Consider the following 15,869-nt stretch of genomic DNA (forward strand, 5'->3'; position numbering starts at 1 on the left):
GGAAAATAGAATCACAGAATCATAGAATTATTTAGGTTGGAAAAGACCTCTAAGATTGAGTCCAACTGCAAACTTAACGTTGTCAATTATCTGCTTCACTTGAAATGGTAGAACAGGATCCAAAATAGCTTTGTCACACAGTTCAGCACTGAACAACCCTGTCTAAAGAACATGAATTAAAGATGCCATAAAACAAATGCAACTGATCTGTGCCAGGTACAAGAAGTCTTGCTGTAAGAAAGACTTTAATTGCAATAAGCAATGATGAATGTTTATTTCCTGGAGCACTGCACCTCCAGATTAATGTACAGACGTTAACCCAGCTTTTGTAACACCCATGCTGAGGTCACTGATAAGAGTCAGCTATTTTAGCAGGATTTGTCTCCAGTGCCATATTACTCCCACATACAAAACAATTTTACCTCTATCCACACACTCATCATCTGTCAGTTTAAAGCAGAATTTGACCCTGAACTAAGCAACCTGGCACTGCTGCTTTAGGATCACTGAAATTTGTAACTGTTGATGCTCAAGTCTGTAATGTAGCAGAGGGACAGTTACTCTGTGATACCACTTGAGTCAGTATTTGAGTCAGTTCCAGGAATTTTACAGCACCAGAGACTTCTGTGAGGTATTTGGGCATAGGTAATTCAAGTTAGGACAGCTCCAAAGATAATCCCACAGTACTAAACCAGAAAACGTTTGCCCACAGGACACAGCCACTGAGATAACCGTTACAAGCAAAGTTCAGATGTTCAGTGATGATCATGGCAATAAATAAATAAAATTAAAAATCCAACATACTTTCTACAGTAACCTATGAATACAAACCTTGAGATCCCTGTGCATTAATCCTTTGCTATGCAGAAAGTCAACTGCCTCAGCTATCTGCAGAAATATTTGCAGACACTCTGTCCTTTCCCTCTCCTCTATCTCACACCTTCTGCTCATCCAGTCTTTAAGGTTCTCTTTCCTGCAGAGCTGCATCTGGATGTAAAGATACACCTTTGGAGACGTGGGTTTAACTTTTTCTGCAGTATTTTTAGAAAGGTCCAGGCTTAAACTTGTTGGCCTTGGTGGAGAAACAGAGAGGGGACTTCCTGAAGCAGATTTCTTGTTATCAGATTCCTTTGTACTTTTCCCTTTATCCTCAGAAAGATTCTCATCATGTGAAACATCAACTTTATCTTCCTTACTAGAAGCATTTCCACAGCCAGAATCTTCAAACACAATGGAAGAGGAGGTCCCTTCCTTCAGGTGTACAATAGGAACAGCTGAAGAGCAAATTTCCAGGGAGGAATTTTCCAGCTCATTACTGTTGATAGTACTGCCTTCTACATCACAGCCCATAAGGACACTGTCCTGAAGGTTTAACAGTGGATCTTCTGAGTGCTCTAAGTCCCTGTTGTCTGTCTCAGAAAATTCCAGAGGAGAAAAATGGCTTCCAGATGAATTTGACTGACCACAGGGTATCCCCACGGATCCCACACCCTCTGATGAAGTGGCAATAATTTCAATGTGTTCCTGCGTCGAAAATGGCTCTGTCCTGATCTTAAATGATGGGACATCCATTGGGCTGGGAGAGCTGAGTGGCCAGTCAGTGCTGGAAAGCAAAATTGAGAGATCAGTACTACAGAAATTGTAGCAGGTTCCATCATTCCACTCATTCCACTAGAAATGCATTTTCAGAAGATTTTAACAACTGCTACCTCTGAGACCCATGTCCTACCGTAATGGTGAAGGACTACCCAAGTGTGGGAATCACTAACAACCTGGATTTAGCATCCATTTGCCTTAGCAAGGATAATGTTTTCTCATTGAGACAAAAGTGTTGATAAAGGAAAATTTAACAGTCTCTGCTGCCTGGACTCCCAATGTGCAATCAGGCTTATCTTCAGCTTGAAAAAAATTCAGTCCTTTGGAACACGCACTGCAATGACTATTTAAAGTGCCTGGGAGGAATTACAGCTGTGAAATGTTATTTGATGCCTGAAATATAAAGGTCGCTGTATTCTAAAAATTGTGAGGCATGTTAAGATGTTATTATGAGACCACTCAATAGTCTTGCACTAGGTCTCATTCTTTAAATGCCAACATACACCCACTTTTTCCTTTCTCTTTACACTCTCTAAACTCCTGTATCTAATTTACAATTTTTAACCTACTTCTACTGAGCTTTACAAATCGTCACTCTGATTATCCCTCGCATATTTCTGCTAAAATAAATTCACTGAAGCCTTGGAGTACTGAATCAGATCCATCTAAACCAAGATAGCAAAGAGGAGGAAAGCAATAGAAATCCAGTCACCCAAAGATTCAATTACACAAGTTAAATTAAGAACTACATGATGTTTCCTAAGCTGAAAGAAGGACCCTGACACAACAGAGGATCAAAAAATAGAGAGACTCTATGCAGAAGGGTAATATATTTGTACCTTGTTCAACTGAACAGTTAACAGGCCAAGTTATAACTTTCCTACACAGTCTCTCAATTCTCCTGGATCCTCTACCACTTCTCCAGTTCTGCTGATAGACAATCTCAAATTTAACTGTTAGAGAGAAACCCCTATGAGTTACCTTTCATCTTTTAACCACTGTTCATCCATCTTTTCCTGCCATCTCTCAGGTGGAGCTTCCAGCCACGCGTTGAAATACCGGACAATCCCTGGATGTTCGAGTTTAGCCAATGCCTTGACTTCCCTCATCACCTTTTCCCGAGCCAGCTCCCTGCGGTTTGGGGTGAGGGCAACAACGAGAGACATGGTCACAAAAAGCAACAGCACAGCACATAAATTTCTGCAAAGGATTTAATAAAAGCTGCCCCAGCACAAACCAGGCCAGTAGTATTGCTTTTCACATCAAAAGACAAGTATGTTTTAAATTCCCCAGAGTAACTCCTTTAGGTTAGAGTGTGGAGGAGCAGTATGGGCTCACAGTGGCTAAATATTTAGTCATCCCTTTTCACATAATCACAGGCAGCAAAACTGAGAAGAAAAGGTAAAAAAAATCACTAAACAGCAATATTCTACAGGGATATAGAAGACACTGACACAAAAGATGGACAGCAATACCTTAGGATTTGTTTTTAATTGGAATAATGTAAGGAGACTGCATAAGGACTATCTCTGTCCTGTGGACAGGAAAGCAGGTAGCCTTCTGTCTCACTGAAGTAATTTATCTCTCTTCATAAGTCTAACTGAATCAAATGAAGTTTGATGGTTTTATTTAATAGGTTTGAATATGCTTAGAGACTAAGAATTCAGGCTACCTGAAATTTCTGAACAAAACCTTTTATCTTAAATAGTCACAAATTATTTAACACATTCAAAAAAAATAGTAATTCTAGATTTCATAGCTTTACCCCCTCCCTCTTGCTGTTCTAACTTGAGATTTCCAGAAGCAGTGTCTCCCATCTCCCACTAAAAGGAAGTGCTGCAAGCTCTGGGTAGGGTAATTCAGCAGCATGGCTTGACCACCTATGACTGAGAGAAAAGGTAGGGGTTGTGGGACCAGAAATGGAAAAAATGGACAAACGGAGACAGAAAAGCTGGTGAGGGAGAGAGAAAAGAAAGGGAAGGTGGAGTAGGAAAGGTAAGGAGAGGAAGGAGAGAAGCAAATTAACAGTGTGCTACAATAACTGGTCCTGTTAGCAAAGGCTCTATTCATCAAGGAAATCACAGGAGTTCCCATGGAGCTGCAGCATCGTCACAAGGGTCCTGCTATCCAAGTATTTTAGCCAGGCAGGTCACCCCTCTGCTGTGATTACATATGCCAAATTCTTGATGCCAAAACTAAGTCAGCCCCCCCATCAAAAAGTGTGTCATTCATGCCAATGAAATATCTGGGAATTCAGCTCAGGAGCAGATGGTTCAGGGTAGGACAGGATTCCACCATTCATTCATTACTTCTGTGTCTCAACAAACCCATTCATTACCTGTTGGGCAAACGGATCCTTTTGATAGCATAGTTGCAGTCATCCACTTTATTTCTGGCTTCGAAAACCACTCCAAAACCTCCACGACCCAGACACTGAATTGGTTCAAAATCTGTCAGATATCTGTGAGCAGCAGAGTGTGAGGAGGGGACAGAAGAATAGAGGGAGGTAGAGGAGAAAAATGCATTAGTATAGATAGAAAAATAAAGTAATTTATGACTTTGACTGAAGTAGTTCTGTAAGGGCAAAACACGCTGAATGACTTGAAGCATTGTTTGTTTTTCCCTGCTCACCCACTGAAGCTGTCAGATGGTTCTCTATTTATGAACTGGGCAGTTGCTGATTGTGCCTTTATTCAGTGTCCACCCCAACCCAGCAGGATCCATTCTGCACACACTAGACCACCTGAAGAGGTTTTTCAGAATATCAGGTTGCACACTTACTGGATCATGGACCACAAGGATGCAACCTAAGTTTCTACAGTAAACCAGGTGGTGACAGCTAAGTATTTTCTGAATCATGACTTGCCTTTAGCCCTACCCCAAATAACTATTTCTGCAACTAGTCCTTCTAAATATCCTTTCTAAAACATCACTGTCCTTAAACTTTTCTTATTTTAGCTCACTTTAAATACTCCAGTTCTTGCTTTCCATGCAAATGTACAGGAAGTGGTCACATTTGCCCCAGAGTAAGTATCCTGACATGCCCCTATGAAGCATTCTATCTTAACCAACTCCTTTGTAACAGCAACAAAGGTTTTCTTTCAAGTATAGACTGCTTATTGTGCAGAGTATATAAAAAATCACCTGTTTCCACCTGCAATTGCCTTTCTCTGCCTTAAACCATAAACACAGAAACAGAGGGAGTAAACACTGATAAAGACCTTCAAGAATCAATCAATCTCCCATCTTGCATATCAGCAAGAAATATGACAGCAACCTTCCTGATGACATGTAATCTGTTGACTCTCTGGAATTGCTTACACTCATCATAACTGCAATGTCCTGTCAGTAATGGGGTCACAGAGTTCTTTGTGTTGGTTGCTGATCATCCTACAAAGTCAGAGGACTAGGAGTACTTAGGTAAGAACAAGTGAACACCTACTCTTCTATCTCCAGACAGCATTAGTTGTGACAGTGACAACACCCTGTTCATGTTGTGTTGGATAGAGCTCACCTTGACACGTATCCAGAGTTCTTGACATCACTCCAGCTGTTGTCTTTAACATCTCCACAAGTGGGCTCATATTTGCAGTCAGTCTGACACTGTGTTTCAGATTCCTTCCGCAGCTAACCACGGTTTCCAAAACAAGAACAAAACAAACAAACAAACAAAATCAACTTCTTAAGTACCTGAAACTAGTTTGTACCCCAGATACAGCATTAAATAAGTATCTCCCAAGATGCTGAAGCAGTCTAATCTACCTGCTGAAGCCATTAAGCAAATTGTGGCAGCTGGCAGCCTTCACAGACAGATTAAACAGTAAATTTAGGCTTTTGATGTTTTTAATCTCATTAGTTATTAACTTATTAATATTACTCACTGCAGACTCAAAACTGAAAGAAGCAGCTAAAATAACAACCTCTTAGAATTCAGGAAAAAACCCACTTACTCTGCTGTACGGATGGGGATGGAAAAGTTTGCGTACAATAAAAGTTGTGGCCACGATGCAAAATATGATGGTGCCAACAATTTCCTTCCACCAGTGGAGCAGGAGAACAGGATCTTTTTTGCGAATGTTCTTGTAATTTGTATCATCAAAAAATCGAACGGTTATCTGGTTGCTACGTTTGTTTCTCTCTCTCTTGTAGTAGGGTAAGTAATAACCATTATCTGTGCATGAAAGACACAGAGAGACAAGATTTACTTGCAGGTAACTAAAAAACAATTTTGGCTTCTCATTAATAAGGTTTCCTACACAGACATAGGGTATTTTTGTTTGCACGCCCCATGATTTTAAATGGCACATGAGCAAATTCAGTAAATCAAGGTGGTGGACAGCAACTAGGTCACCCACCAAAGTTTGCCTCTTCAGGAGGCCTGACCACCGATAGCTTTAAGCCAGAATATCTTTCATATGGAAAACTTTCCACCACCAGGCTGTGGTGGTAGCACTGTCAGCAAATTCTAAATAACATAATTCTCAAGCTTTTTCCACTTGGGCCAACTATCAGTGGCAATGGCAGCACACAGAACAGCTCTGCAGTAGCAATTCCAGGCACTCTGAAGTGCTCTGCGTGGCACTCGCTGTACCTACACCACAACCTGGAAATCCTAATTTGGACAATGATTTCCCAGTTCATTAAATGTTAAAAAAAAAATACACGTATTTAAGATCAAACAGCTGGTCATTTGTTGAATTTCACAGACAATAAATGGGTAAACCTGGCTATTTGAAACACCTAAAATTTGGAACTTCACCTACCATAAGGATACTGCAGAACTGACAGTGCTCCATTACTGTACTCCTCATGAGAATACTTGTCATTGCTGAGGCACTTATCAAACTCATCGGAGCCCACCAACACTGGAGTCCTGGAAGGAGAATCTAAGCAGAAAAGACACAGTTTTCTGAGCTGAACTGTTCTAAAAATTCTGTTCTCATATTAATTTAATGAGAACTCCAACAGCATAATCTTAGAAAATCCCTCTTGCACCAGACCATGAGAAGCAAATTTCATGCAAGGAAACATTAATAAGGATATTTTAAGGTTACAGTTACTTAACACCTTCCCCCCTTGCTAAAAGAGTAGTTTTGGACAAGTCAATTCACTCATATTCACATCACTGTGAAAAGCTTCTTCCTCTTTTTGTTGAAAAATTCAATTTAGAAGACCCAACACTTCGTTATTAAAAAAGACCCTGTCAAATCCATAGTAAAAGAAAGCAGACATTAAACATTTAATTAGAAAAAAAAAAAACACTTAATAAAGCACAGAAATAGTTCCTGAACTGCTTTACAGCTGGAAATATCAGACTAGTTTGGAACATACAGGAAATCAGAAAGATGTCCTGTTTTTTTTCTGGGCTAAGACAATAAATGAAACTCTGAATTGCTACTTACGGATTAAAGGTTTCCACTTGATTTTGGGAAGAGAAATAATTGCATTATCATTCTTGGATTCCAGAGCCTTTGGGTTGGTTGGGAATTTCTCAGAAAGTCTGACTGATGACTGAAGATACAACTGGCCCCTGAACATACCTAAGTAATAAATCAGAGAGCATATTAGTCTTCAGATTTAGTTCTCTTCACTCTCATAATAAAATTGCCCAGTAAAATGTGGTTAAAACCATTTTTGAAAATATTTCTTTAAATTCTGAGAACCAGAGATACCGACTCTGATTGCTAGGCTAGATGAATTCAAGTAATATGTTTCCCCTGTTCTAGAAAATCAAGAGGTCAGGACACCTCATTTTCATTGCTGGAGAGCTGGTGCTACAGGAAAATGCCAGAAATTTTTAAGAGCTATAAAGCAGCTTGGGCTTTTAAAACCCCTCTCAAACTTCCTACACTTGTTAATGCTGTAGAGATTATTCCTCAACAGCCACTACCAGGGAGGCTGGAACTATCTGGCTTCTTCTTAGTGTTATTCTTTATCTGTTATTCTAACCACTAACAGGAAAGCTACAAGATATAAAGATGTGGAGAAAAAGGCAAAGGCAAACCAAATCTTAGAAAACCAAAGCACATTTACCTCCCAGAGACAGATAAACAGGTGAGAAGGAGGACCTGGGGCCATTATTTCAAATTGTTACAAGCCACATCCAATGAATTCTGACAGTTGGATGAAAACCTAGTCCTGTAAAATCTTATCTGAATTTTCTTCATGGTAAGTTACTGCAATCAGTGTACAAATTAGCAGGCAATAAGACTGCCTTGTTAGCTATAAACCTGTCTTAAAATTTCAAGACTTCTAGTTCTCTCCAATGTACTGAAACTACGAAGCAGTGAACATTTCAGAACCATAATGGAAAAGATTTATAGTTTTGAAATCTACCAGTACAAAAAGATCTTTACTACAACCTCAACAGGGAAATGAATAACATTTACTACAGATAATGCTGCAATTGGTGTCTCACCCAAATAGACACTGGATTCTGTGGCCCCTCTGGCAGCTTCCACAAGATCTTCTTCATCTTCCAGTACCTCATTATTTGCAGTGTAACTTGTGTCATCAAACAGACTGATTGGAATTACTTTGCCATCCTTAAGCAGCCATGCAGAAGCAATTGGAGTGCAAAACTGAAGGAGAGAGAGGTAATTGGAAAATTAATGTTGTATTAACGAGCTATTATATAAGAATAATGCTAAACAATGTGCCTAAATTCCTTGTTTTAATTTTTGTAACAGATGCAGCAGCTCAAAGTCAGAACTTTAGTTAAAAAATTACAAGCAGATGTGTGCTCTTTTACAAAGACAGTGCCTGAAACTCAAGATGAAAGACATCTTCAAAACTTCTACTTTTGTGATATTTAATAGTCTGTCTTTTCCCCTACCTGGTATTCCCATTCCAGATGTCCTCCTCGTTTGTTAAAAGCCATCACTTTCCAGTCAGCCACCGAGACCTTTATCACTGTGTCTTTCATCATAGCTTCCTGCTCCTCCACATCCGAAATGATTTTTGTTTCTTCTTTGTTCATAGTTGATTTAAAATTGCTCTCAATGTATCCTGCTCTGCTTTCAATATCTGGGACATAGCGCAGCTCAAAGTGACCAACACTGAAATTCCACCTTAAAGAAAAAGAGAAAAACTTTGTAGAAGCAACTTGTATATTCCAAGGAAGTCCCAAATCCTCTGTCCAGAAGATTCCTAAACTGAATTATCTATATTTGGCCCATATTTTCACAGTAAACTCTCAGACTGTCAGATGAACAGAACTGTACCAGGAGGGGAGTGCTAATCCAAAGCATAAACCAAACAAACTGAGAAATCTTGCCTAACATGATGGGTGAGCTGAGAAAACAGCTGGTGAAGTAGGGCCAATGCCATTGAAGGCTTAGTATAAGGAGAGGGCAATTAAAATCATCAAATAGTACAGCTGGGTCTGCTTAGTAGGAAAACATTGTGGAGCTGATGAAAGCAACAAGTACAAAGCCTTTATGAAGCAGCATCCTACACAAGACATATTTCTCTTCACTAATTGAGTGGATTTGATTGGAAATGTAAGATTTTTCAAACCGAGGAAGGGACAAGCTTTTTTTGTTTGTTTTAATCCAACACACTACCTAACACAGATCCCTTGGCAGATAGTTCATGAAACCAGGACCACTCGTGTCCCATCGGTTAACAATCAAAAAAGACAACTACATAATGAACTGTATCAAGAACACAGTTTTACTGCATAGCAAAAAGCTCTTCAATTCTTGTAAACCAACAAAGATACAGATGGGAAAGGATGCCAAGTTTGTGTCTTGAACTGCACGAAGGGGTAAATATTCTTCAACAGTCTGGCAACCACCAGGAGCCTAAACTGTCTCCTTAAAGAATTTACACCCTTTTGGTAAACGTTTGGCATATTTTACATACATGTTTCTTTCTCTGAATTAAAACCCCAGATCTATCCCATTCATTCCATGTCACCAGGAAAGGCACCTCTGTTTCTAACCACAAAGACAGGAGAATTCTGGTGCACAAGATGCAATACTATGGTTTTTGACACACTTCTCCCTGCTAATTTTAGTCTCCAAGAATAACAGAACTCCAGATTTCCAGATTTATCTTCTCAGACATCTGATCTGAACTCTAATCTATTGGAGTTCCCATTAGGTGATCCCTGATACACTACAGACGCACAACCTGTCACATCCTGCTGCAAACAGAAGAGGGAGCAGGGGAACAGGGAATGATGAACTATCCACTAAATTGCTGGGGAGTTACTGTATCTACATACAGTAACCAGCCTTCTAAATCTGTATTTTATCAAATGGGGTTTGGTGGGCTTTTTTAGCAGAATATATGTCGGCATCTTTATAAAAATCTTAACGTATTAAAACTTAAATGTGACCGCATTAGGAAATCCACAGATTGAACCAGTTTCTACAACTTGTAAAAAACAGACCACCTACATTATGAAATCAATAACACAGATCTAAGAATGATTTAAAATATCAACTTAAAATGAAAGCTAAAGACATCAAGTATAAAAAACCCACCAGAGATAGTTACCACGAGCAGGTGAAGAACTTAACCATGAATCAGTAGGTTGTAAGAAGACTTTTAGACTGCCCCTTCTTGTACAAAAAGCAACAGTTAGAACTAAAATTAGTGACATTTGCCTTGTGCAGCAGAACAGTGATAAACTGAGGTATGCAAGGACAAGGGAAGTAATTGTCATTTGACTCTCATCTTTTCTGTCTGACCCTAAAACTGAAGCCCAAGACATTTTCAAAAGCACTGAAGAGCAAAAGGGTTCGATCCTTGCCAACAGCCCAGAGCATTCCTCTGGTTAACAATCTAAACTCCCTGTGCAATTCCTAAACTGATGAGAGTAAAAAGAAGGTCAAATCCTTAAAACATTACGTATCAAGAACTGTGTCTGTGGGACTGTCTCTGAACTCACTTTTCATTGCCGCTGCGGGGTCCAACAGCACGGACTGTTTTCTGGGTTCGGTGTAACAGGAGCGTCTCCTCCTGCTCCGTCTCGTCGTCGTCCCAGCGGCGACACCCCACAGCCGAGCAGATGTACTTCACCTAAGGGACAAGGCAGGAGACTCCCCTGTGCAACTTCAAAACAAGCGTAACCAACAGCGACACTCAAAGCTAACAATCCTCACAACACATTTTTGGCTGCCGGGCAATTTCGAGCACAGTGACTTTAGATGCTCGACTTGGGGGATGCTGAAAAGCCTGGTTTAAGAGATAAGGGCTTTTCAGAACTAGGATATTCGAAGGATCCTAGAAAGTTTACAGCTTGTGGTATTTTGACTACCATTTGAGTATATTTTGCATGTATTTCTACTTCTAACAGAAAGAAACCTTAGCTTTCTCTTTTCCCACTATTTTTATGGACATCAAAAGAGCATTCCTACAAGACCCACAGCATAATTCTGCTTTCATGTCGTATTTGTCTCAGCATAACTCTATCAGCTTCAAATGAAGTACTACTGATTTATATAAAATACCACAGAGCCTTCCCCCTTTGCCTTGTCAGCTATTTAGGAGAAAGAAAACCTTATTGGACTCTCACAGTCACACAGACTTTGCAACAGTCCAAATCTCAAACAGAATTTGCATTATACGAGCAACTGTATTTTGAAAAGGGAGTTGAACACACTTAGGAAGTTTGGATTGACACCAAACTGCCAAAGACAAGAGACTGCCTGAACTGTTAAGAAGGAAGAGTCAGGCACTATTTCTCCTATGAGACACCACTGCTACTGTGAGTGTAAAGAAGGAATAAAAACAGAAATTAAAACCTCCACTTCCTGAGCACTGGGGGAGAAGCAGTCTGTTGGTGCACAGAGCCCGGTGAGGAAATCAAAAGGAATGCATGAACTCTTGTTTTGGGTCTATGCTCTTTAGCACTAGTGATGACTCTACACCACACCATAGAAGTGTTCTACATTAAAATGTATGGTGAAAATGAAAAAAAACCCCACCCTGATTTTGCTTAAAACAAACACTGCGAAGTTTAAATTTTTTTAATTGAATCTATTTTTTACTTGTTTCAAAATGTAACAATGTTTCCGATTTACCAAATGTCTGTTCTTCACTACACAAAGCATCTACGAGCACTTTAACGACATCTGACATTAAAGAGGGGGATGGGTATGTCAGTTCTAGGACTCTGAATAATGCAATTAATTCCTGGGCTTTTTCTAGCCTTTTTTCCATCTGTGCTCTTTCAGGACACACAATTTTGAACCAGCGAGTTTCAGAAGAAAAACACCTTCTGTACTAGTCAGATAGCAACTAGTTTTTAACTTTTACATATGACTCTACAGTGTAAGAAGAGCTTCTTCTGAGAGATAGTAAACACACTGACAACCACTACAAGTCTTAAACTTTTGACTATGTTGAATGTTTTTCTCTTCTCATTAGTTTGGGAAAATCTGAAATTAGTTATGAAAAAAGTGTCACCTAAAGCCTTAACTGATATGCAGTAAGCTGGACAGCAAAGTCTACTTCAAGTAGAGCCAGGTGATAAAGCTGAACTCCTCTCCCAGCCTGGCAGAAAGGGGTCATCCTCTTATCCTCGCCTCTGGTCACAAACCCCCTGTCCCTTCCCTTGTCCTGGCTCTGGCACTCCCCGACTCCTTCCTACAGCTCACCCAGCATAAAACTAATCCAATAAAAACTGGGCAGTGCTCTGCTGCGTTTGCAAGTCGAATCAGCTGAGCAAAGGGTGAGACAAGGCTTAAAGCCAGCATAGGGGATGCAACAGGAGCTCCCAGGCAGGAGGAGATGGCAGTGAGGGGCTCAGCCATGCCACCTACTCCAGCCCACTGCAGCTGTTGCCCAAGAAGCTCAGGCTCTGCCCTTTTTGCCCTGCAGTTATACACTTGAGCTGTACCACAGTTTAAATCTCAAGAGTTACAAGAGTTTGCAAGACAGTGCTCAAAACACACACACACAAGACAACTTTTCAGGCTCTTACCTTCCCTGAGTAGGAGCTCAGCCCATAGGTTGTCAAAGACTTTCCCCCAACCAGGACCACATCCTCGCCAAATTTGTAGGATGACTCCAAAAGAGATTCTACTGTGAAAGGAACTGCTTCCATGCTCTCTCGATCCCGATCCCACTGGAAAAGGTCCCCATCCAAGGAGGGGATTATCATCTTATTTCCAAATACCTAAAATAATTGAACTGAAGGTTAGCTATGATTTAACCACAATTTTATCAAAATACACAGACCACAAATGGAAACGGAAATGCTGTAGAAGCAAGTCCAGTTCATTATATTCCAGTGTCCTATTTTATGGTTTCGTATCCCAGAGTCTTATTTTTCAAAGTCACGCTGAAGACAGAAAACTTTCAGGCCTTCAAATCAAATCCATATTTCACTATTCTTATTTGAAAAACAGTTCAGTGTGTGACACTTCTTCAAAACATTTTAAAGCTCAACCAGTTGACAGGTCAGTGTTCATCTAAACTGCAGAAAATATGATGTGGGTAGGAGCATTCTCCAAGAGACAATCACTGGTGAAAGTGCAAAGTTTTGCAATTATTTGTGATAGTTTCAAGACAGTGGCATTTTAAAAGAAAAACCGAGGCTGTTTTTACAATTAATGACTACTCCAGAATATCTAATGTTCTGTTAGGCAGGGAGAGCAATTATCACTGAAATCAGAGCTCACATTTCCCCTTTGCCTTTCCAGACAGTTAAATCTGACCACTCAGAATTTATGTTTAAGCACACTGTTCCTTTAAAACCTGCCTGGTTTTTTCCTAAACATACAAGTTAAAAAAAAAAAAAATTAAAAAATCTTCACAGGGATACGACGTTTCATCCATTACAGTGAGATTTTCAAGGAGATCCTACTTCCGAAGGATGAGTCATTGTCAGTGAGTACTAAGGGACTTATTAAGAAACTCATTATCAGCATGATGGACCGTAACTAATACTGTGGAGCCACAGTGGCTGTGCCCATCAAGAACAGTGAGAAACTGTTATCCACATAATCTTAGCTATTGAGGATATGGATTAACATGGAACATTTCAATGCTTTTCCAGAACCTCTTGTCCAGCTGGGTAGTATCCTACAACATTATTACATTAAATTTCGATACTTTAAGCATTAGGATTTAAAGGTTACTTCTAGTACACATATATTTGTCATTTCAAACAAAATATTCCTGCTCAGACTCTGAGGCACACACGTGTATTACGAAGTGAAACAAAAGATGCAGAAGGTTTCTGGTTATTATTTCTGGAACCACTGTGAGGATCCGAAACCACATCTACATGATTCAAATTCTCTCTTACATGAGACTTTTTATTCCTCTAACTGGGTCACAAATGAGCAAACGGAATTAAGCAAAGTTGGGATTCACCTAAACAGGCAGGGAACGGCAGATGTTGTAAACGTGTGCATGTCATGACTAATATCTCTCTCCCCTTACGTTGTTAGACACACTTCATTCACAGAGAAAATTCAGGTGAGCTACCCGACAATGCTGGTGACTTTTAAGATCCCCAAAGGATTCAACACCCATACTTTCTGGCTTTGAAAAGCCTCATGATGACTGACAATTAAAATATAAACTCCTCTCAGGAGCACAATGTGTAACTGAAGAGAAGATAAAAACAAATCCCTGAGAGTAGTTGTGAAGCTCTTTACAAAGCAAAATGAGGTGTGTTCTTTCCCTCCCAGATATTTACCTTATGGCAAAAAGGGCCAAATATCCTGGAAGAGACATTGAATGAGATATGTGTGATACACAATAAATGTTGCATTAAGGTCTACCATCTGGGAGGAAAAATAAACACATAAGGCTCTATATATACACAGAAATAAATCAACAAAAAAGGTAACATTCCTGGGGCAGGGAGGGGTCATTTGTAAAAATCACCTGATCAGCAGGGAAAAAGCGCAAACAAATAAGGTTTACATAAGCATTCACATTCAGGAGCTGCCTTGTGATCCCGAGGAACAAAGGCACGCAGATTTTGGAAAACACCAACAAAAGATGCCAGTGCCAAAGTTGCAGCTGCAACCATGGTGGAGTACCTTGTTAAAACACGCATCACAGAAGAGTAATATCACAAAATGTTTTTGTAATATATTCTTTCAAAAATGCCTAATAATTCTGGGGACAACACTTAGCCTGTGCAGCTGTCACCTTGCATTAATAAATCCTCTGTAAGGTTTCTTCCTGCACATGATCAATATACCTGCCAGCAGCCTGGAGGCTCATGCTCACCTCCAGCAAAATGAGATATCCTGCTCCAAGGGCTGCAGACCACCCCATCAGTTTGTGAAGAGAGGAGGCAGCAGTGTAAACTGCCCAGCAATTGCTGCTGAGCAAGGAAGGCTCTCGGTGGGTAACGTGAGCTCTGGGGACAGTGTGACACATGTCACCTTAAGCGTTTCCCTTGTCCCAAAGCTCTTGCTCCAGGGTCCTGAGTATGAAATTTTTCACTAGTAAACAACACAGAAACGTTGGCCATTTCTAGGAATCACACACCCAAATCCCCAGCACGCATCAAGATCACTCAGCAACACACACTTGTAATACTCCCAAGATATGGATCAAACCAAGTCATGCCTTCAGAACTTCCCTGGCAGTGGGTCACTCATCCATCACAGCCTCGGTTCCCATAGGCTGTGCAGAACAGATGATGCCGTGTGGTCAGCTCTGTGATCACCTGCCCGTGCTCCCAGCCTTGAGGGCATCTGTGGGAGCAGCACGTCCTGCGTGACATTGGGAAGGAAAGGCTGAGAAAAGACACAACTGCTATGGGTGAACACATCAGGAAAGGGAGCACAGGCAGCAGGAAGAGCTGTGGCAGTGAAGGACAAAGCGCCGGGGCAGGAGCAGATGGGGTTAAACTGACCATGAGTAAGTGCAAGCCAGACATTTGGGTTACTATTACAAACGTGGTATTTCACTACAGAAACAGAAGAGGGGGAAAAAATCACCTTCTTTTAAGATTACTCTATCTGTAAGAGGGATTACATTACACAGTGCTGACCAGGGACTGCACCTGATTACGGCAAAGGTCTTCTTTTACTAAAATAGCTTTATTTGAAGAAAGGGGCAGGTATGCAAATGTGCCACTTGCAGGTGCCCATATACACACACGTAACAAAAGCCATTTGTGGCCATTTGCGGCCACTTGTGGCGACATCTGGTTTTCAAAAGAGCAGTTCAGCCAGAGGCTTTGGAAGGACATTAATAAAAACATCAACTCCTATCCAAATTATGCAGCTCATTCTCTAGTAGATCAGAAGCAGCAAAGGGACTTTCCTTGAAAGTACTAGCAACTAGCA

At 40.5% G+C, this 15,869-nt stretch overlaps 1 protein-coding gene across 1 annotated transcript in view; it reads right to left on the bottom strand.

Moving 5' to 3' along the window:
• Positions 1-15,869, bottom strand: part of EIF2AK3 (eukaryotic translation initiation factor 2 alpha kinase 3) — a 43,871-nt gene that overhangs the window by 8,917 nt on the left and 19,085 nt on the right. The window contains exons 3-13 of the mRNA XM_064653521.1: positions 12,533-12,727; positions 10,496-10,626; positions 8,432-8,666; positions 8,015-8,177; positions 6,999-7,136; positions 6,360-6,482; positions 5,547-5,767; positions 5,111-5,223; positions 3,935-4,057; positions 2,578-2,727; positions 832-1,603 (exon numbers count right to left, since the gene is read on the bottom strand). Coding sequence (XP_064509591.1) covers positions 832-1,603; positions 2,578-2,727; positions 3,935-4,057; positions 5,111-5,223; positions 5,547-5,767; positions 6,360-6,482; positions 6,999-7,136; positions 8,015-8,177; positions 8,432-8,666; positions 10,496-10,626; positions 12,533-12,727 — 2,364 coding nt within the window. The remainder of the gene's footprint in view (positions 1-831; positions 1,604-2,577; positions 2,728-3,934; positions 4,058-5,110; positions 5,224-5,546; positions 5,768-6,359; positions 6,483-6,998; positions 7,137-8,014; positions 8,178-8,431; positions 8,667-10,495; positions 10,627-12,532; positions 12,728-15,869) is intronic.

Source organism: Pseudopipra pipra, chromosome 4 (genome assembly GCF_036250125.1).
Source record: "Pseudopipra pipra isolate bDixPip1 chromosome 4, bDixPip1.hap1, whole genome shotgun sequence".
Classification (NCBI taxonomy): domain Eukaryota; kingdom Metazoa; phylum Chordata; class Aves; order Passeriformes; family Pipridae; genus Pseudopipra; species Pseudopipra pipra.